Source organism: Ambystoma mexicanum, chromosome 7q (genome assembly GCF_040938575.1).
Source record: "Ambystoma mexicanum isolate Mex_15411 chromosome 7q, UKY_AmexF1_1, whole genome shotgun sequence".
Taxonomy (NCBI): domain Eukaryota; kingdom Metazoa; phylum Chordata; class Amphibia; order Caudata; family Ambystomatidae; genus Ambystoma; species Ambystoma mexicanum.
The window spans coordinates 1,149,528,095-1,149,551,140 of record NC_090941.1 but is presented as its reverse complement, the minus strand read 5'-3'; the positions used below and the strand labels follow the sequence as shown (position 1 = coordinate 1,149,551,140).

The 23,046-nt window shown below is 48.6% G+C and overlaps 1 protein-coding gene across 1 annotated transcript in view; it reads right to left on the bottom strand.

Moving 5' to 3' along the window:
- Positions 1 to 4,126: 4,126 nt before the first annotated feature.
- LOC138528234 (extracellular calcium-sensing receptor-like) overlaps positions 4,127 to 23,046 on the bottom strand; it is a 357,838-nt gene continuing 338,918 nt past the window's right edge. The window contains exon 6 of the mRNA XM_069639690.1: positions 4,127 to 5,049. Coding sequence (XP_069495791.1) covers positions 4,127 to 5,049 — 923 coding nt within the window. The remainder of the gene's footprint in view (positions 5,050 to 23,046) is intronic.

Genomic DNA, 23,046 nt, shown 5'->3' with positions numbered 1-23,046 from the left:
CCCAGCCCGTTTGAGTGCAATACCAAGGGCCCACTGTCCGGGTTTGTTACAGGTGCAAGGTGCTGGAATACCTCCATGAGTCCTTCATGTGTTGTTGGCGGCCCCCAAGGAGAGGGGTTGGAGGAGGCAGAGCAAAGCGTTGGAGAGGAGAGGAGAGGAGAGAAGAGGCTTGTAGCTGACGGAGGGACAGGCAGGGGAGTGTGCGGGGGGGGCCTGCTGGATGAAACTTGTTTGCGAGTGGTAGGGCTGGGTGTGGGAAATCAGGGGGGCGATCAGGATGTCAGGGGGGGAACAGTCAGGTTTGCAACAGACCATAGACTTCTGTGGGATAGGGATGCTATGATCCTTCCAAGCTGTGACGTATCTGACATTTATAATAATATTTCATTCTGCTCAAACGAGGGAGATGATAAACCAGGAAGAACACATTGGCGCACTGTATAAGCCATGCAGTTCTCGCACTAATTATAATAATGTATATTAGTCATATCTGCTCATAATATAATAGCAGATACTCTACTGCCAGAATGGAAACGTCGCTTGTTCACCGCCACCCAGGACACCTTCCCGCAGACATGACAACGCACCGCTTGATGACGTCAACTCAAATTGAATGATCAGATTCGCCTGTTTCCTTCCTCAGAAGGGGATAGAGTGGGAGGTAGAACAGTTGCAATGTACTATCAAATACTTGAATGCATCCAACACTGATTTGGAAGATCACAATCAGTTCAGTGACTTGCCTCTTTAGATTATTACCGCAGACATTTTGGACCAGATCCTGCCTGATCCATGGAATTCTGGCTCCGAACTTCTCAACTGGACTTTTTACCTAAGATTGAAAGGGCCCACAGGATCAGAATGTGCAACCCTGTCAAAATAAAATGTTATGAAGGTCTTGCATCATGTACCTCTAGTGGCACGAACGATTCTGCATCATGGGAACATGAACAATCCCTTTCTGTTTTGAGGGAACATAATGTTCATCTTGGTGAATTTTTCTAAAATTAACAAAATGTACAAACCATCTCTCAGTCTCCATTTAGAACTTGAGCAATGTGACTTAGAGTACAGGCTGCTAGGCTGGGCATGCAGGATAATGACCAAAAGTGGTCAAAAGACTGCATTGCAACGCCGTCGGAGCAACAGCATGTCTTGCAGCAATTAGACACGGAAACTATGGAACCGACAGTGCTATCAGACACCGGAGGCTGATGGAAGGCATTATCCACCAATAAGAGACTGGATAATAGATGGCATGAGCTTGACTACACACAGCATGAAAGATGACCACTGCTCTTACAAGCCAGTCCAAGAAGAACAGGTATGGGATATGGTGAGGTTGAGGACATGATACACTTCACACATAAAGCCCTTACATTTGCACTAGGTTTGTTGGGTTGGGTAAACAGCGGGAGGGATTGCAAATACCCTAAACAAAACAGCGTCTAAGGGATCCCAACACAAATGTGGGTTCTTTTCTTTAGGCGTTGAACGGCTATTCCTGTAATGAAATATGCCCTTGTTTCCCTTGTGGCACCCCAGTGTACAATAGAAAGTTTCAAGGCTGAAGATAAAAAAAAAATCGAATCCTGTAGGCCCCCTGGCTACCTCTATTCCAATAGCACCACAATTCCATCAATTGGTACAAAAGCAAGTCTTAAATCTACTCTTGAGAAGTCTGTCCCTAAACTATAAACAGCCTGTGTGATGTATCCTGGGAAGACCTTCATCAGTTACTCACTATCTGGCTCCTTCTCACTCCTACCACTCTGCTGTCATGGTGTCTTCACACTTCCCTCCATAATTTTGAGCTCTCACGCTTCTCCCCCCCCCCCCCCCCCCTTCACCCCCTGTCCCTCTCTCTTTTAGGCTTTCCTCAGCCTTGTCACTGTTGCTTCTGGGCTTCTACTAGGCCTGTGGATTCCTGGTAAATCCCTTCTGGGCCTGGGTTTCAAAGCAGACTCTTCCTGGACCTTAGGTTCACAACTGTTCCCTCCTGGGTGTTGACACAAACCTTATTTCAGCTGTGCATGACCAGATAGAATATGTTAAATCATCCCCCCTTTATATTACACCCTCGATGGTGAAATGACGATTTCTCCCAATTTTAATTCTATCTTTTGTATGCTCTATTACCTCCGCGCCAGTAGGTTTGCTAGTTGGGACTGAGTGGGCTATAGACCCGGGTCTTTTAGTTGCATCCCCAGATAGAAGCTCAGGGACTACAAAGAAAAGGCTAGCTAGTCCCGAGTCCTGACAGTCCCAACATTAGCTTAGTCCCGGATCTTTTCCAGACCTAGCAACACCCCTGCTCCATGCTGTTGATGGTGGATACAAATATCAAAACATCTGTTTGGGCATCAATGTCACCCACATTAAGCGTGAACAAACTTTATGCAAAGACACGAAAACCTGGCATCAATGAACCTAACATTGAATTACACTGTCATCCCTTTCATATTTCCCCCGTTGCAGCGACTTCTCCCAAATATACTCTCAAATCTATTTGGCACGTCCTTGAAAAACATGTGCACAATAAAGCAAAGACAGATCCTCAATGTATGACGCATTAGCAGTGACGTCCAAGGATCCAGTCCTAAGCCGTGCTGCCTGCTCGTACTCTCTTACAAAGTGACCCTTATGTTATAAGAAGCACAAGTGTGGAACAGCGCTAACCTGAACATTGGAGCGACAATCTTCCTGTGTGATGAATGGGATCAAAAAAGAGACACATGTGTATCCCAAACCTGGGGAAATGTTGTTTTTCTCCCTTTCAAAGAACTAGCAATGTGTTTCCAATGATCCTGTAATGTGTACATCTCAAGTGCTGCTCAGAACAGGTGCTAAACATGACACAATGTAAAGGAATGGTTGGATCCCCTCTAGCTAACCTGCTATTCCAATGATGTCATATGAGGGGTGTCCTTATGTGGCTTCTTCTAGGAGAGAGTGAAGTTGATCCAATCCAGTATTCTTAATCGCTGGTGCTCCGGTACGACCAGCCCCCGGCATCCTTCCCTGATTCCACTTTCTCCTCACTTATGTGACTGCGGATGAGATCATCAGAGCTGTAGAAACATGAGGGCCTCATCGAACCTGCTCCACCTCTGCTCAGCAGCTACAATTAAAACAATGTTGACTCCTTGGCCCCTAACATGGAGCCACCCAATCAAAAGGAACAGTAGTATCCCGGCTCCCACCTCAACCGCCCTCCTCAACTGTTCCTTCTCCCAAGCAGAAGTGCTTCTTGGTCTCAAGAAAGCCATTATCGTGCCCCTCCTGAAAGAAATCACCAGTGGAACATTCTGTTTTGGCAAACTATCACCCAATCACAATTCATTAATGGTCATGATTCTGAAGAAATGGCTACTTAAAAGTTCATGGATCACCGGGAAAAAGAATGTTTCATAAATAACTACCAGTCTAGGTTCCACAAAACACATCACATAGTATCAACTCTGTTGCATATGAAGGAGGCGCTCCAGATCATGGAGGTCAAAAGGTTCCCGGTGCCCCTTTTTTTTTTTCCACTTACCTACTGCTTTCGAAGCTGTCAGTCACACTACGCTGCTTCGAAGACTACTGCACTCTCTTGACATCCAGGGGCTGGCGCTACAATGGATAGCATCCTCCCTGCTAGAGAGAACCTTTCAGGTGAAACTTGGCTCCTGCTCCAAAACATTTGCAACTACCCACAGCGTTCCTCCAGGATCAGTCCGTGCTCCACTCCTCTTTAACTGCTGCATGAACCCCTTGCTGACATGCTAGAGACCTTGAATCCACCCTTCCAGTTTTACCCCTATGACACACAGCTCGGCTTCCAGTTGCAAAACCCAACCAACTCATCACAAAACATTGCCAAGTGCCTGGTCACACTCTAAGAGTGAACAACTGAGAACCACCTCTGCTTAAATGCTGCAAAAACATTTTGTTAGTGTATTTTTGTGTTACGGAGGAGGCCCAGGAGGGGTGGGTGTAAAGTGTGTGTGTGTGTGGAATAAAGTATGCAGAGAAACAAGGCTGCAAGACCAGTCTTGTGTCTTTATTGGTAGTCATCCCATTTACACATTTCCTCAACCTGCCTACATGAGTTCCTCATAATTCTAAGAATAATAAGGTTTCCTTATTCAGTTTTTGTTCTGCCAAAATGTGATTTTCCTACAATATGCTCTTTACAATTTCTATCAGGCCTCACAATAATAATGTAGCACTTGGGGAAGAATATACAGCCAAGCAGTCCAGCGCTGGAGCAGAGGATGGCAAACACCTCCACGGCCACCATGTACTTCCCGCGCGTGCTCAGGTACGCTGGGATGAAGGAGATCCACACACTGACAAACACCAGCATACTGAAGGTGATCAGCTTGGCCTCGTTGAAGCTACCAGGGAGATTCCTGGAGAGAAAGGCCACGATGAAGCTGACGGTGGCGAGGAGGCCCATGTATCCCAGCATGCAGTAGAAGAAGATGGCGGCTCCTTCATTACATTCGAAGATGATCTTTGCATGATAAGATTTCATGTTCAGTTCTGGAAACGGAGGAGACCTCAGTAACCACAGAAAGCAGATCACACCTTGTATCACAGAACAGGAGATAACAACAATGCTTGGTGTCTTCGATCCAAGCCATTTTCTGGCTGAGCTGTTTGGGTGCCTTGCCTTAAAGGCAATGCCAACAATTATTGTTTTGGCCAGAACAAATGAGACACTGATGGAAAAAATGAGCCCAAATGCTGTCTGCCGGAGCATGCAGGTGAGCTTGTTGGGGCGACCGATAAATATGAAGGAACAGAGGAAGCAGAGCATGAGGGAGAGGAGAAGAAGATAACTAAGTCTGCGATTGTTGGCTTTAACTATGGGAGTGTTTCGGTACTTGATGAAGACACACAAGATGGAGGCAGTCAGGAAAATCATGAGGCTGGCTGAGATGGCGAGCATTAGCCCAAGGGGATCCTCATAAGAGAGGAACTCGGTAAGCTTGTCGATGCATTGATCTTGTCTCAAATTGGCCCATTGCCTGTCAGGACATTGAATGCACTTGACTGCACCTGAAAAGGCGATGTAGAATTGGTTAGTAGTGATAGTTGTCAGCTTAGTTTACAACACATGAAAATATCTCAGTGAGTACCCGGGAGAATCTTAACACACCTATGAATCATACAAATGGCACAGTGGAAGACTTCGCAAAAATAGCTTCAAGATGGTGACTCACTTCAGATATCATGTGACTTCAGTAGTACACGACTTGCACATGGCGGCCGCAACCCGCTATGAAATACAGATGCTCATATATGTTTATTTATTGATTTTTCATTTGAAGAAGCACACTAAGCCCTTAGGCGTCAAGATGCTAGTTACAGGTAGGTGTAAAACATTATTTACATCCTAAAGACCGGTCACGGTTCAAGGCATAGAGTTATTTGAAGAGGAAGGTCTTTAGTTGCTTCCGGAAGGCATAGTCGGAGGGTTCTGCACAGAGAGCTGGGGGAAGTGAGTTCCAGAGTCTAGCCGCAGTGACGGAGAAGCTGGAACTTCCAGCTTTGGCACGGTTGCAGTAGGCAGAATGGGTTGGTCAATCTCTGGGACAGGTAACTTGGTGTTGTGTTAGAAAGGCAGCAGTGTATGATATTTAGGATTTTTGAAATTGATTCTTTCTTGGATGGGGAGCCAATGAGCTTCTTTCCTAGCATCTGAGATGTGGTTGTGTTTGCTGAGGCCAAGGGCTGCGTGAAGGGCATTGTTCTGGATTGTTTGCATGTTATTTAGGTTCTTTTCACTGGGGCCACAGAGGAGCACGTTGCAGTAGTTCAACTTTGATCCCATGATGGCACGTGCAGTTTTGAGACAGTTATCAGAGGAGCGATAGGGCTTGCTGGCCTTGATACGTTCGTGGTATAGGAGGAAACGATAGAGTTGACATGCCATGTCATGTTCAGGGTCACATATAGATGGAAGCATAGGGATCTAATGGCAGGGGATACTTGGATGGTGTTGCCATGAACAATGAAGGATTGGTAGGATGAGTCGTTTGTCGAGGCGGTATGGGTGGCCAACAAGAAGGATATCTGTCTTGATGTTGTTAAGGGAGAGGCGATGGGTGGCCATCCAGACTTTGATGGTTTTGTAAATGGAGTTAACTTTCCAGTTGGTTGTTGCTGGTCAGTGGGATAAGGATCTAAGTCTCATCAGCATAGCTAGTGTACATGATGCTGAGTGCATCGAGATGGCCAAAGAGTGGTTTGGTTTAAACATTGTAGAGGGTGGGTGAAACAGAGGATCCTTGGGGTACACCACAGGAAGTTATGGTTGGGGGTGCAGCAGAGTTCCCAGAGAAGAATTGTGATGTGCGGTTGGCAAGGAAGGAGGTGATCCACTTGGCGGCGGCGGCAGTGGAGAAAAAGGCAGAGGTGGCAAGGTTTTGGAAGAGGGTAGGATGGTCAACAAGATCGAAGGCAGCAGATAAGTCGAGGGGCATGAGGAGGGCGAGGTTACCAGGGTCTCTGGATTCATCGAGTTGATTCTTAAGGTTAAAAACGGCCAATTCCATGCCGTGCCTGGGGCAAAAGCCGAAATGACGAGTGCTGAGGATGTGGTTAAGTTCGAGGTGTTGCTGAATTTGGATGTAGGTAGGCCGGTTGATGATTTTTAGCAGGAATCGGACTGTGGTGATAGGGCGGTAGTTGATGGGAGTGTCTGGGTCGAGTGAAGGGGCTTCCTGAGGAGCAGTGAAATCCAGAACCCTGGAATCCACTGTCACATCAGCTTCTATTGCATCATGCAACAGAGTTACCAGCTGCTCCTCGTGCAGCACCTCCATTGCTTGGAAACCCGGCCTGGCCTCTACAGTATCCAGGATGCTTCCGCTTCACATTAGGATGGCCGCTGTATCCTCCACCACAGCCACTGTTTTGTGCAGTGCTCTGGCTCTGCCCCGGACCACCTCCCACACAGCAGCCATTTTGGATTAGCTCAAAGTCACTTTTGACCCGCCCTCTGACATCCGTCAGCAGGCGAAGCTGGCCCGTACCCAAGGCCCCCACATAAGGCTGCTAAAGAATCCTGTCTGTGCCTGTCTTGGCTTGGAAGGTCTGAGCTGATCACCTCCCGCCTCAGCCACTGCCCTGATCCCTGCTTCAAGCGCAGCCACCAGTCACAAGGTAAGCATTTGCAAGAGTAGGCGCTCATGAGTCTGCATCGTGTGTTCCACCTCTGCTGTGCCGACAACGTCCCAATCCCCTCGACCCTCTTCCTGCCCCTCCTAGCCTCTCACCTTCCAATTCTATAGCTATGCATCCTCCTGCTGCCCACATACATGCTACAGTCAAACGCCCACTACCCACTCTGCCAACTGTAAAGAACTCATGGTGGCAACAGTAAAGACAGACAAGTGATCACAGTTCAAGGGGTGTTTATTAAACTGTGTAAATGGGTGAGGAAAAGGCCTAATCTAAACTTAAATCTAAGATGGGGGCAAGATACATCCATCAAATAATTATTTATTTATTTTTAAATGTTTTTATTAGCATTTATGTATGCATGTACAGTGAAGCATCAAGAACATGGTGAGGGTGAGTCACCTAAAGTATAACATATATGCAATTTGAGCTTGGTAAGGGTGGGCAACTTAACTTAACAAATAACAAAAGTAACACTAACTGTTCGCATGTCCTCCGGGATGTTGGGCTCATCGCTTTGTTGTCGGACCCTCGTCTCAGGTCGGTGAGGGCTGGCCAATCATACTAGAGCGTATTGTGGAGGGGAGTGTGGGTTTGATGTTCCAGTATCTCGGTCGAACTTACTCGATGGTCCAGGGGGGGTAGATTCAAGGGGGCTTGAGGCTCATTGAGGAAATCAAGTCTCTCAGGAGGGACTTCCAGGCCTCCAGCGCGGTGCTTGGATCTTCTCCGCCTCGGTTTATCCCTTCCTCCCACGCCCTGGTTTCGGCTGCCGTCCATCTTAGCATCTCCTTAGTCCAGGATTCGTGTCTGGGGCCAGTCGGGGATTTCCAAGCCATGGCAATTGTTCTCTTCGTGAGTGCGCATGCAATGTCCATAAACTTCACCAGGTGTTTGATTTTACTCAACCTGGGGTAGGTACCCAGGAGGCATTCCTTGGGTGTCCATTCGTATGTCTCCAACCCAGCTCTCCTACAGGTCTGTTCGGCGGCGGACCAGAGTTTCTGTGTTTTAGGGCAGGTCCAGCACATGTGGATCATGTCGGCGTGGTCGGCAGTGCACCATGGGCAGGTCGGAGCCACCTTGTCGGAGAATGTGGCTATCCTGTGCGGAGTCATGTAGGTCCTGTAGAGGATATTGAGCTGAATCAACCTGAACCTCGCATTCCGGGATATCTTCTTCGGGTATGATAGGGCCCTCGACCATTCTCCTTCTGTGATTTCGGTCCCTAAGTCAGACTCCCATTTCTCTTTCAGGCGTGCGCTTCTTGGGTTGGTCCTGTCGTTTATTTGGATGTACAATCTTGACGTCGGTTTCCAGCCGTCACCGACACCATACAATTCCCGCACAAGTGGGCGTGTGTCCGGCTCCTCAGGCCATTCAGTCCATTTCTCTTTGGCAACCTGTCTCACCTTCTGGTACCATAGGAATTGTCCTGGGGGGAGTCCATCTGTCTGTTGCAGTGAACCAAAGTCTCTAAACAGCCCATCGCTGAACATGTCTCCCCATGAGTAAAGGCCGTGGTGCTCCCATGTCCTCATCGCCGATAAGTCGCTGTTGGTTTTGCACACGTCTGCCAGGATGGGAATCTCTGGTGCGTACGGGTGCCGTAGCCCCAGCATAGCGGTGACTTTTGTCCACACCTGTCGCCCCAGCTGTGCTATCATAGGTGGGTCATGAGGCCCCACTTGCTTGTTCCATATTAGCTCCTTGGGGTGCATGGGGGAGGTTAGTTGGTGCAGGAGATTCGTCTCTGCCGAGGGGTCGTCACATAGCCATTTTGCGATATGGGTCAGTTGTGCCGCCAGATAATACCTCTGAAAGTCGGGAAGCTGAACGCCGCCCTCAGCGTAGGGGAGCGTAAGGATGTTCAGTGCAAGCTTGTGTCTGGCTCGGCCCCAAAGAAAGTCTCTTAATAGGGATTCTAGCTTCCTGAAGAAGGGTGGTGGGATGTAGTATGTTATGTTTGTGAAGTAGTAAAGAAATCTGGGCAATATTATCATTTTGGATATTGCCACTCTACCCATCATTGAGAGCGGCAGTTTCGACCAGAATTTGATAGATCTGCGTACTCCGGACATGGCCACCTCCGTGTTGCAGTCATGAGTAGAGGCCGGCGTGTGCTTAATGGTGAGGCCCAGGTAGCGGAACGCCTCCACCTGCCATTGAATCCCAATCGTAGGGAGTTCGTCAGCGCTCTTGCCTCTGAGTCCAGCCAAGGGGAAGGAGCATGATTTCTGGCGGCTAAATTTTATCCCAGAGTATTTCGCGAAGTTGTCTAGGATATCCAGGGCTATAGGGGCGTTTATCTGGGGGTCTCGTAGGTATAGGAGGACATCATCGGCATACAGGGAGATGATATTGTCTGTTCCGCCCAAGCTGATGCCGGCATCAAAAAGCTGATTCCTGAAATAGATCGCCACCGGTTCAAGGCCCAGAATGTATAGCATTGGGGAGAGGGGACATCCCTGCCTGGTTCCCCTCTGGATGGGCCACGCCTTCGATATCATGCTACCAGTCTTCACTCTCGCAACTGGATTGTTGTAAAGCACCTCGACCCAGCGAACAAATTGATCGCCAAGCCCAAATTCCCTCAGGGTCTCAATCAGCCACTCCCAGAAGATCGAGTCGAAAGCCTTGATGGCATCCAGCGACAACACAGCCAGGTCTTCGGTGGATTCGGCCGTGTGTGCTATCACATGTTGGAGTCTACGCAGGTTGGCCGTGGTGTTGCATCCCGGAACGAAGCCAGTTTGGTCTTCGTGTACCAGGGTTCCTATTACTTTCGAGAGCCTCTTTGCCAGAATAGTTGTTAGTATTTTGCTGTCGTAGTTCAGGAGCGCTATTGGGCGGTATGAGTCACAGTTTTCAGGTGGTTTGCCAGGCTTAAGCAGTGGGACTATAAGTGTCTCCCTCATGCTACTAGGTAACCCTCCAGTTTCGAATGCCTCCGCGTAGACTTCTTGTAGTATGGGGGATAGGAGCTCCTCGTATGCCTTGTAGAACTCCGGTGTAAGGCTGTCTGTTCCGGGGGTTTTGCTCGTGGAAAGGGATCTGATCGCCTCGGAAATGTCCTCGGGCATGATGGGCTCCCCCAGCATGTCTCTCTGCTCCTGATTCAGTCTGGGGAGACCGACTTCCTCCAAGGTGTCTTTGATGTCAGCCTTGGGTATGCGATTGGTATGGGCGTATAGTTCGGCATAGTAGTCAGAGAAGGTGTCGTTTATAGCTTGCTGTGTCCTGTGGGGAGTATCCCCGCTGTCCTTAATCAAATTTAGTGCCGACCTTGGGTGTTCTTTACTGCATAACCAGGCCAGTATCCTACCTGGTTTGTCTGCTTCGCTGTGTGCCTTCGCAGACCGAGTGGAATAGTCGAACTTCGAGAGTCTCTCCCATGCGGTTTTGCAGTCTTCTCTAGCCTCCTTCAGCCTGGCTTCCGTCTCTATCGTTGGGGGGAGTGTACTCTCAAGGTGCTTGATCTCTTCCTCCTCGGACTCTAGTACTTGTCTCAATTGCCTCCTAATCCCGCCTGCTTCGGCAATTACCTCTCCCCTCGTCACCACCTTCATTGCTTCCCAAAGTGTACTCCATTTGTCGACTGAGCCCTTATTGAGGTCTATATATTCCTCAAGCTTCTCAGCTAGGGTTTCCTTGAATGCGGGATCGGTCAAGGCCTCTGTTGGCATGCGCCACATCGGGATAGGGGGTCTAGGGCCTCTCAGACAGAGTTGCAGTACTAGCGGAGAGTGGTCCGATATCGATCTGCCCAGGTAGGACGCAGATTCAGCTTGTGAAGTCAGCTCGTGGTTTATGAAGAGATAGTCTATCCTGGTGTGGAGGTTGTGGGGGGCCGAATAGAACGAGTAGGATCTATCGACTGGGTGCAAGTCCCGCCAAATGTCGGTCATGTGTAACTCCTCCATTGCTCTGCGAAGGGCTTCGGAGGAAAGATTGTTGGGTGCGCGTGGTGTGATAGACCTGTCCATTTCAGCGTCCATGACACAGTTGAAATCCCCTCCCCATATTAGAGTATGGTCCCTATGGAGCATGATTTTGGCGCACAGCTTCCCGAGGTGAGAGGGAATGCCGTGTTGGGGGAAATATGAGTTCACTATGCATAGCCGAGTGTTCTCCAGCATGCCCCACAGTATCAGGTATCTTCCTTCGTTGTCTCTTTCTACGCCCAGTTGTTGGAAAGGGGTGCCTGGGCTTACCCATGTGTACACTCCCCGTGCATATCTCGAGTAGGATGAGCCATGCCCCTGGCCACCCCAGTATTTCAATAGTTTGTCCGCGGAGTCTGTGGAGAGGTGCGTTTCCTGTAGTAGAGCGAAGGATATCTTCTTCCTCTTCAGATAGGAGTGTATCCGGTTTCTACGAAGGTAGGACCCCATTCCCCTGACGTTCCAAGTGATCACCTTAGGTTTTGATGCCATTGTGCGTCGACTTCAGATGTCAGCAGAGATACCCCCACTTTTCCAAGGGTTGATCGTATGTTGTCTCGGGCCATGACCTGTCCAAACCGTGAGGGGCGATCCGTTTCAATGTTTAATTTTGAGTTCGTTCTGGAGCCGGTAAGAGTTCTCGGAGGCGGGAGAGTTAGAACAACAACAACTTGAAAAACACAACTGTAACTGGTGCACCCAGCTCCTGTCACAACGGTGCAGTGCTCGGGTGCTCTCGCACTGTCTGTCCCCATCCGGGTGTCTAGCGCGAGTAAGTATGTGCTGGCAACTGGCCTGCACTGGTCTCTCGCGGGAACGGGGTCCATGTACGCGCATGGGGAGTCCGGCGGGCCGCGCACTCGTTTAGCGAACTCTTTTTGTAGTTTTGCTTCAGGTGGGTCGGGGCTCTTTTACCATTTCTGGTGTGTTGGGGGGCATCTGCGTCATCCCTGGCTATCTTCATTATGTTGTCCGAGAGAAGCATCCGCAGGGACCTCGGCCAGGCCGTTATGTTCCATCCACATAGTGGCTGCCGCTGGAGTTTCCAGGAACACTGCCCTTCCCTTAAAAAGCACTTTCAGTATGGAGGGGTAAAGCAGCATATATTTCAGATTCAGTTTCCTCAGTCTAGCCTTGATTGGTACGAACGAGTTCCTGGCCCTCTGAACCGACTGGGTGTAATCGGGATATATAGTGATTTTAGAGTTGCCCCGTTGTATTTCTCCGCCTTCTCGCGAGAATTTCAGGATTACCTCCCGGTCCCGGAAGTTGAGTACCTTCGCAATGATGGGGCGAGGGTAGGAGCCTGGGGGGGGTTTCTTTTGGAGGGATCGGTGAGCCCTCTCTATGGCGAAGCCCTGGGAGAGATTTGCCACCCCGATCTCCTGTTGGATTAAGGATTCCACAAAGGCTGTCGGGTCCATAGCCTCTGTCCCCTCCGGCACCCCCAGTATCCTGATGTTGTTGCGCCTGGCGCGGTCCTCCGCCTCTTCGGACCTCGCCTCCAGAAGGGACACCTTGTTTTTGAGAGTTGCAACCTCCGACTTTAGGACCGCCGTGTCGTCGGACCTGTCCTTCTGGGAAGATTCAATAGCGGTGACACGTTCCGTCAGGTTGCGGGCATCCTGTCTTATCAGTTGGATGTCAGCTTTGACTTCGCCTATCTTCGATTCTATGGATGATTTTAGGGCGGCGATCGCATCCAATACCTGATTGTGCCTGGTGTCGTCCTCCGAGCTGGCTCGCGGTGCTGGGCCTGTCGGGGTGGTCTGGGAGGCTGGCTGAGACTTAGATGTAACGAAAGGGTCCATGGTGGCATTTCTGGCCTTATTTCTTGCGGCCGCCATAGTGGAGTTTCTTGGCTTCGATGAGTGAGGCAAGGGGTTCAATGTCTTCCCGCAGAGTGGGTAAGCATGCGACTTCAGGCAGCACACCACTGCGTGTCCGTTAGGTGCGTCGTGTCGCCAATCCTAGTGCACTCCCTGTGACAGGTGTGCAGCTGCCCCGTGGTAGGGGCGTGCAAGTCGTTGCAGCCCGAGGATGAAGTGGTGGCGGGAGCCGGTCAAAGCTGGTTGCTGCGGGGCAGGGGGGTGCTGGTTGGGGGAGGTGGGAAGGCTCCCGTCGTCTGGCTGGTGGACTGCCGGTCTGAGGCCCGCGAGAGATGTTGGGGTCGGCCTTTAGATGGGGCGGGGGCTCCCGTAGTGAGTGTGGTATACGCCCCAGGTGCGGCGTCCTTGTGTCGGTCCCAGTTGGAGGCCGCCGAGTGCGGCCGCGGTGTGGAAGTCCGCCCAAGTGAGCCGGCAATGTCTGATCCGCGGGGGCGCTGATTCTGGGCGGGAGGCGGAGGGCCCCCGCAATGCTGTCCCTTGATCCTGGTTGAAGTCTGTGGGGCCTCGTTCCGAGGTGTGGCACGGGCCCCTGGGTGACAGCGGTCCGCAGAGGGAACAAGTGATCAGCCCGGCAGGTGACCCAATCTCCGCGGGCTCTCCGGTACCCCGGAGTCAACGACGTGATGCAGATGGAATGGTGGCGGGAGCCGGTCAAAGCTGGTTGCTGCGGGGCAGGAGGGTGCCAGTTGGGGGAGGTGAGAAGGCCCCCGTCGTCTGGCCGGTGGACTGCTGGTCTGAGGCTCGCAGGAAGATGGTGGGGTCGGCCTTTAGATGGGGCGGGGGGCTCCCACTGCAAGTGCGGCACACGCCCCAGGTGAGGCGTCCTTGTGCCAATCCCAGTTGGAGGCCGCCAAACGCGGCCCCGGTGTGGAAGTCCGCCCGAGTGAGCGGCCAGGGCCCCCGGTTGGCGGCGAGTGTGTCAGGCGCCCCACAGGCCGGGGCTCAGAGACCGCGGAGCCAGCGGTGTATGATCCGCGGGGGCGCCGGTTCTGGGCGCGAAGCGGAGGGCCCCCGCGATGTCGCCGTCCGATCTTGGTAGAGGTCTGTGGGGCCTCGGTTCGAGGGGTGGCTCGGGCCCCTGGATGGCAGCTGTTATCAGAAGGAGCGAGTGATCAGCCTGGCGGGCGTCCCGATCTCCGCGGGTGCTCCGGAGCCCCGGAGTCAACGACGTAATGCGGCCGCCATCTTGGAGACTTCCCTCGGGAGGTAGGGGGGAGCCGGGCTGAGTCGATTCCACGGGTGCCCAGGCTCCGATTTTCTTCGGGAAGAGGTGCCACACACGGGCAATCGCCTTATGAGCAGCTGTACCGGTGAGTAGACGGCACAGCTGCGCTCGTAATGCCCGAAAAAGGATCCGACTGCGCGGCCCAACCGGAGCTCAAGGAAGCGCCGTCCTCACTCCATGCGCGTCAGGCCACGCCCCCTCCATCAAATAATTATAAGGCAGTCCTAGTGGCGTCTTGTCAAATAAAAAGGGCCTACACTAAATAAACTATTGCCAATCCTTACCGCTAAATTACAAAATAGTGTGGGATAATGTTCACCAGAAAAGAAAGACGTGTTCACAAAATGATAAGTCAGGATGGTATAGCTGCGGTCTCCCTTCCCCATGTTTTTAGCATGGGACAAGGCGGGACCTTTGAGCACATCAGACTCCTGGGTCTTGCCGGCATGAGGTAACAGTTCCTTTTGACGATGCCAGAAACTTCCATGGCCAAGTCTCTTTTCCTGCAAAAGTCTCTTGCCTTAGAAGGCCGGCTGTTCCAAAACAATAAACAAACATATGTTCCATTGGCAATCTTTTCACTTTGGAAGACTGCTCTTCACTCCTTGTATCCCTCCAAGCTGGACTTTGATCCTTCTTGCAACGTCAGCCTCCCTCCATCGTGGTCACTACGGCCTTTCACTCAAAAACGTATTGCTGACAATCTCTGTATCCTTTGTATCAACTATCCATTGTGGACATCCCTCAGTTGGGTTCACATTCCTGAGCACAACACACAACTGGGCTTCTCCAGCACAAGGTTACATTTCTTTTTAGAGATAGCAGGACCTTCTGTGGCCAAGTCTCTTTCATACAAAGTCTCTTGCCTCTGAGGGCCTGATGTGTCAAATATCAAAACAAAAGTTCCTTTCCCTAATCACTTATGTTGGGTGATGACTCTTCACCCCTGGATACTCCTCAACCGGGCTCCAACCCTTCTTTAATGTTAGCCTCCCTCTGTCGGGTTAACTACGGACAGATACACAGTTCACTTTGCTTTATCAAAAATGCAGGACTCACCTTAGCTTTCTGCTTGACTGCGTGTCTAAGACTTTTGATTGTACAAGGTGTTTTACTCGACCCTTGTATGACCACTTACACTTCTTTCTTTGGGCTCTCCTAGGGACTCCTGGTATCTGTAGTGTCACCAAAAAGGGACCAGCCAGAGCCTTTCGGATGAGCGCCCATCTGGCGCAGTACCCCTCTGGAGCTGGTGTTTCCCTGGGCGTTCTTAAAATTTCAGTAACACACAAGTTCTTTGTATTCATATCATGTTGCCGTTTACAGCCTTTGCTCAACACAGTTCGGTTTACCATCGGTTCTCCCTCTGACTCACCGGCTGTGCTGAACTCCTTGGCGTTTCTTCTCTCTGGAGTCAAGGACGGTACCACGGTAGCAATTCCATCTCCCCACCTTGGTTATCAGTGTGGAAGGGCCCCATGCACCGCTGAAATCTGTTACACCACACATCAGCTGTAGTTCAGGGTTTTATGATTCCTTTCATGGAGGCTTCGCTGGTCTGGCTCAAAAAGGGCAAGGGCACTTCCCTTCTTGTCTTTCTTTCAGGTCTCGCTGCCTTTCTCCTCCTTTTTAACGGCTGTCCTGGAATAGCTGCTTCCTCGTGCGTTTTGCTTTTTCAAAGTGTGCTCTCGTGCTCTGACTTTTATCCCTGCGTGAAAGGGAAAGGGCCTTCGGGTGTGTGTACTTATTGTCAATAGCCTGACTCTGCCTGGCCCTTGTATTGGGACATGTCAGGTAAACGGCTCTGGTCTTAGTCCGCTGTCTTTCACAGTGTAAAAAGGTTTTTGTGTCAGAAAAAGGAGTGGCAGAGCTTCTAAATATCCTACAGGGTAGGATGGGGAAAAGGTGTTATAAGGAAGGGGGTAGCGCGTCTCACCCATCAGTGTCCCACTTCCACTCCACAAAGACGCCCTATCCAGGTGATCCTTCCCCTCTGGACCACCCCCAAGAACTGGGTCCAATAGTTATGACCATGTCCTGGCCACCTGGATGACAGATCTCTGGGGACTAGCTAGTGAGACACCTTCAGGTTTCTCATACAACTAAACCCCTCTGTCCTTCTCCCACCAGTCCTGTCTCATCTCCTCCCCAACCCACACAGCCAGCCACAACCTCATCTTCCAACACATATCATCCGACACATGCACAACTCCCAATAGGATACCCTTTCTCCCACATTACACCTTCAGACCCCAACACACGCCCTTGTACTGGCCTTCATCACCTCCTCCAGCTCTCTGCTCACACCACACCCCCCACACCCTCTGTCCTCCTCCTACCCACCATCAACACCCATCTGCAATAGACATTTCCGGATATTCACCATGGCACCTTGTTACCCTGCCCTACCCATCATCATCTCACCCACTCCTCCACCATCTCCTTCCACACTCTCCTAACACTATCTCCACCCACATGCCTAACCTCCAATTTGTCCTGGTCAATGCACGTTCCATCATCACCCTACAGCAGACATCCTTGAACTCATCTCCACAAATAACCTCGACATCCTTGTCATCATGAAAGCACAAGTTAGCAGTCTAGTTGCCTCCACAGCTTACTACATTAAGCTTCTGTCTCATGCTCAACCTTTCCTTTCTAGGACATGTCGGGAAACCCTAGCGCGCACATTAATTGGTTCAAGAATAGATTATTGTAGCAGCTTGTTGATTGGGCTACCTAACTGCGAGATTAATAGACTTCAAGTGATGCAGAATAATGCAGCCAGAGTCACTGTGGACCGGAATAGTAGGGACCATATCTCGGACGCAAGGAGGGACCTACATTGGCTTCCAATCAAGGAGAGAATTCGTGTTCGGCTAATGGTGATTACGTTGAATTGCTTGAAACATTCTGGCCCTTCCTATCTTAAGGACGATCTGGTACCAAAATACCAAAAACCAGTAAATATAATCTGAGATCTAACAACTGCTCTATATTAAAGATTCCTGCCTGTAGACTGACATAGGCGAACAATGGAGCCTTCTTTTCGGTAGCACCAGCCTCCTGGAATAGACTTCCCATCAACCTAAGAGAGGAAACTTCCATCAGGATGTTCAGAAAGGGACTACCACATCCTTTAAGGACGACCTTTTTCAACTGCTCATTACCAACCTGAAACCTAACTCTAAAACTATCTCTTTGGGGCAGCTTCAACCTTGGCTACAATGACCCAGTCGATAAGGACGCTGCATCTCTCGCCAGCTCCAGTTCCGTCCCTAGGCTGCTCCCAACCAATTCTCCTCCCTACACATTCTCTCCGGGACACCCTGAATTAGCTACTCGACAACAACTGCAGCACTCTTGTGCTCTCCAACACCCCCTGAACCTGGTTAGACCACCACATCATCACATTCACCATCCCACACTCCCAGAAACACACCTCTAAGAACACACCGCTCGATTCCATCATTTCACGCTGCACCTGTAACCTGACCAGTGACAGCCTCTGGCCACTTCTCACCTCCCAGCCACAACCACCAATGTCTATCTCATAGTCAGCCAGTACATATTCCATGATGTGTTACGATTTTATTAATATGCCACTGAAAAAAATGGTGGCCCAATCCTGCTACCAAATACTGCTTCTCATAGATAACAAGCGACTTCTCATGATTTCTTTAACTCCACACCTACAAATGGCAACCGGAGTCCACTAAGAAATCCAGATGCTCATAGATTTTCCATGAGGTGTTACAATTTTATCTGGTCATTTAGTCTAAGCAAGCTTCTTTCAAACAATGTGTGACATTGTGTGATCCTCTAAATAATATATTACATTATTGGATGCTTCTATCTGAAAGATACAACGCAATACTTACATAGTTGGAAGCTCTGAAATATGTATCGGAGCATTCCTTTATAGACACATATGTAATGTTTATGCATTTACTATGCTGTAGTAGATTTTAGATCTTAATACCACTGACTGTATCCTGTCAGCATTTGAAAGCGAAATATCATATAAATGTTCTTATTGCAAATCATAGAAGAGATTAAGATAAAGCGGGATACCACAACTTCCTGCTTGATTACTATTATAAGTAGGAATTACTTAAATTAGGCCTTTTCTCTCTCTTGCCTCGGGCAGGATAAACCTATTATGTAGCATTTGCATTCTGTGTGAACCTATAAGCTGTGCACTTTAGTTCACCTGCAAATATATGTTCATACAAAACAATCATTAGTTTAGCTCTCTGGAAAAACAGAAATTTGCATTTAGCTCCCCTTCTATTTAATCTCTTCATTTCCTATATCTCAGGTGTCTTCAAGGACATACGTTGCTTCCCGCCTTCCTTAGCAGATAGCAGGATAAATTATCTCCTGTATGCTGAGGACCTCGCCTTGTTGGATTCCACCCTGATCGGCCTCCAAAGACAACGTACAGGTTTGGCAGATTGTACGAGGTGTAATAAATTGACGATGAATGTCAAAAAGCCCAATGTCTTCCAATTTAGGGTGGGTAAGAAAAGATAATATAGTACCTACAGATGGTTTTTGGGATACTCCATAATTGACCAGTTGCCTAATTCCGTTTATTTAGGTTTTTACCTGTTTGAGGGCCACAGCCATAATGAATTCTTTCTTCAACAAAAGGTCAAGATAACATCTCTGGCTGTGAAGGCCTCTCTTATTATCAAGAAATGTGACTACTACCAGTGGTACCGGTTGTGGAGTTTTATAATAAAAATGTTCTCCCAGCAATCACATATGGGGCTGAAACTTTACTCTTTTACCCCATGAATCATTGGGGCAAACTAGAAGGTTGCTTCTGGAGAAGAGTTTTGACATTGCCACCAGGGGTTCCAGCAGCGGTGCTACATTATGAGTTGGGCCTTTTGTCTGTTGCTACCCATCTTGCATGGAAACAACTATGTTTATCACTTACAATCATGTCTGGTGAAAAGACTTTGCTGTGGTGGGAACTGAAACAGGTTTGGGAGGGGGAAGTGTGTGCCTCATTTAAGATATGGATTATGAACTGTAATGATATTATGACTAAATAGGAAGTGGATTTGCCAATATTGCAGGCTACCCCCCTCCTCATTAAGAAGAAAATCTGGTAGTGCGACTGGACTTTTCCTATTCAGCAAGTCTGTGACTTCAAGTTATTTTCCGGAGTGCTTCTTGATGTCAGACCTTTGGTTGCCCTTCCAAACTACATGCTTACATTTTGTGTTCTTTTTGGAGACCCCAATTCTCGCATTTGCGGCTCAACCTGCACCTGACGATAGAAGTCTCAGAGGCGTGAGAGGGGGTTGAATGCAATTTAAGAGTTTGTAGGTTCTGTAAGACAGAAAGTACCATTTAAACTATTGTTTACGTGTTACTGGAATGTGAGTTTTCAAATGATCGCTGTATTTTTCAATTTGAACATATTTTTCATGATTTTAAAACTTTATCCAGTGGGTTTGTATGGCAACAAATCATGACGTCTAAAAGTAATCGTTGGGGTTTAGCAGCCTTACGTTTTTTGAAAGATCTGTTTATGTAACTGTACCCCCACTGTGATTATGTATGTCTGCTATTTTACCTTATGAAATTATGATTTTATTAAGTCTTGGTAAATAATCTGAATTGTTATGATTGCTCTTAACGCTGTTTTGTAATTGCAATTGTGAAAACATTGTTACTAAGAATGTATTTCAGAATAAACAATTTTAATAAATCAGAATATTCACACCTGCATTAACATACCATTTAGATTAATGGATGCAAGGCAAGCAGAGCAGCTCTGTTACCTATGAAATTAGGCCCGGCTCCCAACTACAAAAATAACATAGAAATTCAGGCCACACCAATGTCTGTTATTTCTAAGCTAATGTGAAAGATAACTATTGTGTGGATTGATGGGTATATGGTTGACCAGTTAAGTGACACTTCAAAGTAGCAAATGCCTCGAGAGGTTAATTGACTCTTGAACTGGGAGAGCATTATGTTTAACAACGAGTGAAAAAGATGTTCCATTAAGATTTGGCTAATGGAAAATAGCCTAATATTATGATACTTTGTTCAACAGAAAGCCTCGTTTAAAAGAACAAATGGTTTCTGCTGATAATGGTCAAGTCACATGTAAATGCAATGAAACTAAATGCATAGACAACACCCCCAACCCCCTCGGAGAAACTATGCAACAACCTTGCAGACCACTTCAAAAAGAAAATCAATGACATCCGACAAACCATCCAACAGAGACCAACCAGCAGCGACTTACAACCAAACGAACCTAAATCAGAACCGCAGCACAAACTCAATAACTACCCTGAAATATCAGCAGAGACATTCGCAATGCTGATAAAACACAGCAAGAAAGCGGGCTCACCGATGGATCTCTGCCCCCCGGACATCTACAAATCAATCCTCGGACAAGGAACACCAGCAGAATACTTCAGAAACTTTCTAAATCTATCACTGGCAACAGGAACAGTACCAAGGATCTTCAAATCGGCTTATATCAAACCACTTCTGAAAAACACAAGCAGGGACGTAGATGACCTCTCCAACTACAGACCAATCTCCAACATCCCCTACCCGGCCAAACTCCTCGAAACCTACGTATACAAACTAACCCAAGAATACGTTGAGGAACACCACCTGCTAGACCAAGCTCAAGTCGGCTTCAGACCCACAAGAGGTAGAGAATCAGCACTACTATCCATCTGGGATGACCTAAAAACAAACGCAGACTCCAACACAATATCTGCCCTTATCCTCCTCGACCTCTCCGCAGCCTTCGACACAGTTAGCCATGACACCCTAACCAAAAGACTAGAAGACATAGGCATAACAGACACAGCGCTACGCTGGACTAAATCATTCCTAGCAGACAGAACTGAAACCGTCTGGATCAAACCCTTCAGATCCACCCCACGAGTCAACGACTGTGGAGTACCACAAGGATCCTCACTATCACCACTGTACTTCAACATCTACCAAACCCCAGTAATCAGAATCTTCAAGAAACACAACATCAAATGCTACAACTACGCAGACGACACTCAAATCATCTACAAGATCGAAGAAACCCAAGCAGATCATTCAAACTTAACCGACTGTCTAAAATAAGTCTTCAACTGGATGAATGCCAACAACCTGAAAATCAACCCAGGAAAAACCGAAATCATGATCATATCCAAAGACCAAGAGAAGGAAACCGCCATCCCGTGGCCAACGGAAATGGGACCTACACCATCACCATCTAAGGTAGTAATAAATCTGGGAGTCCTGATGGACAACACCCTAACCTTAGAACCGCAAATAAACGCAGCAGTCAAGAAATGATTCTTCCTCCTCCACACGGCAAGAAAAATACTACCTTTCCTCTCCTTCACACACAAAACACTCACCATCGTCGGCCTCATCATGTCAAGTATCGACTATGCAAACAGCCTCTACCTGGGTATACCGGAATACCTACTGAAGAAGCTACAACGGATCCAAAACACTGCAGCCAGACTACTCCTCAAACTATCCAGAAGAGACCACATCACCCCGGCCCTAAAAATACTACACTGGCTCCCAGTAAAACAGCGTATCATCTTCAAAACAATGTGCATAACGCACAGGGCAATCAGCGGACAAGGAGCAGAATTCCTACAAAAAAAAATAACAATCTACAAGCCAACGAGACCGCTCAGGTCAACCAACGAAATCCGACTGGAACAAAAACCTTACATCAAGAAGAAACTCGGAGGCACCGCTTTCTACCACTTAGCTGCGAAAACCTGGAACAACATCCCAAAAGTAATAAGGAACACCAAAGATCACCTTCAATTCAGAAAATTACTAAAAACCTGCCTCTTCAACACCAGAGACTAAAACCGAAACAACAATAAGACAAATGACTCATTAAAAAAGGACATTGACAAACCCCTAGAATCCGACAGAAGTACCCTGAGCACCAGTAGGGCTGACGCTGGACACAGAAGTCTACCCGCGAGACCCAGAGAAACGGAGGCAACTACTCCAGCCAACCCTTACCATCCCCCACCGCCCGTACAGCCACAACTAGGTACCACGGGGCTGTGGAACGGACAAGATACCACCAATCGCCAAACAATCGGAAGTATGGACACTAGCAGCTGCGCTAGTCATGTGGAGGGGGTGAGGAGCATGCAAGGTTATTAAGGGAGCGGGCGGAGGGGACAGCTAAATCCTCAAACGGCCTCGAATGCAAAAACGGGCACGTACCTCCTGAGGCTCAGGGTGTACAAGCATCCCGTCGTGTAAGATTACACGAGCCCAACCGGTTCAGTCCAGGATAGAGATACAAACTAACCAATACCACTAACAATTTCCTTCTCTGCATACACCTCTCAAACTCCAAACCAATCACAACCACAAACCTCTAGCGCAGCAAACCGCACGAACTTCACTACACTGCAATAACAAAACAAAAACACACATAGACTCGCACATCAGCACACGACGACTACCGGCCGCATACACCCCAGGCCCAGCCGACGGAACCACCGGGCTGAGGCTGCCAACAGCACATCACTGCAATCTTGCACTTTTCCAGCCTTCACCCACTAACCCACCTCTCCCTCCCTCTTTCAGAGCCGCCAGAGCGCCAGGAGACCACTCAGATGGTGATAGTGCGCGGTACAAATGACCATTAACATTAACATAGTAAAATCAACTTTAAATTGTGCAACATTATAGATGACTATATGGAATACACTGTCAGTTGTATTTTTTTAAAATCTTTGCCTCATTGAAAATCAGACTAGAAATCTGGATTCAGCAGAAA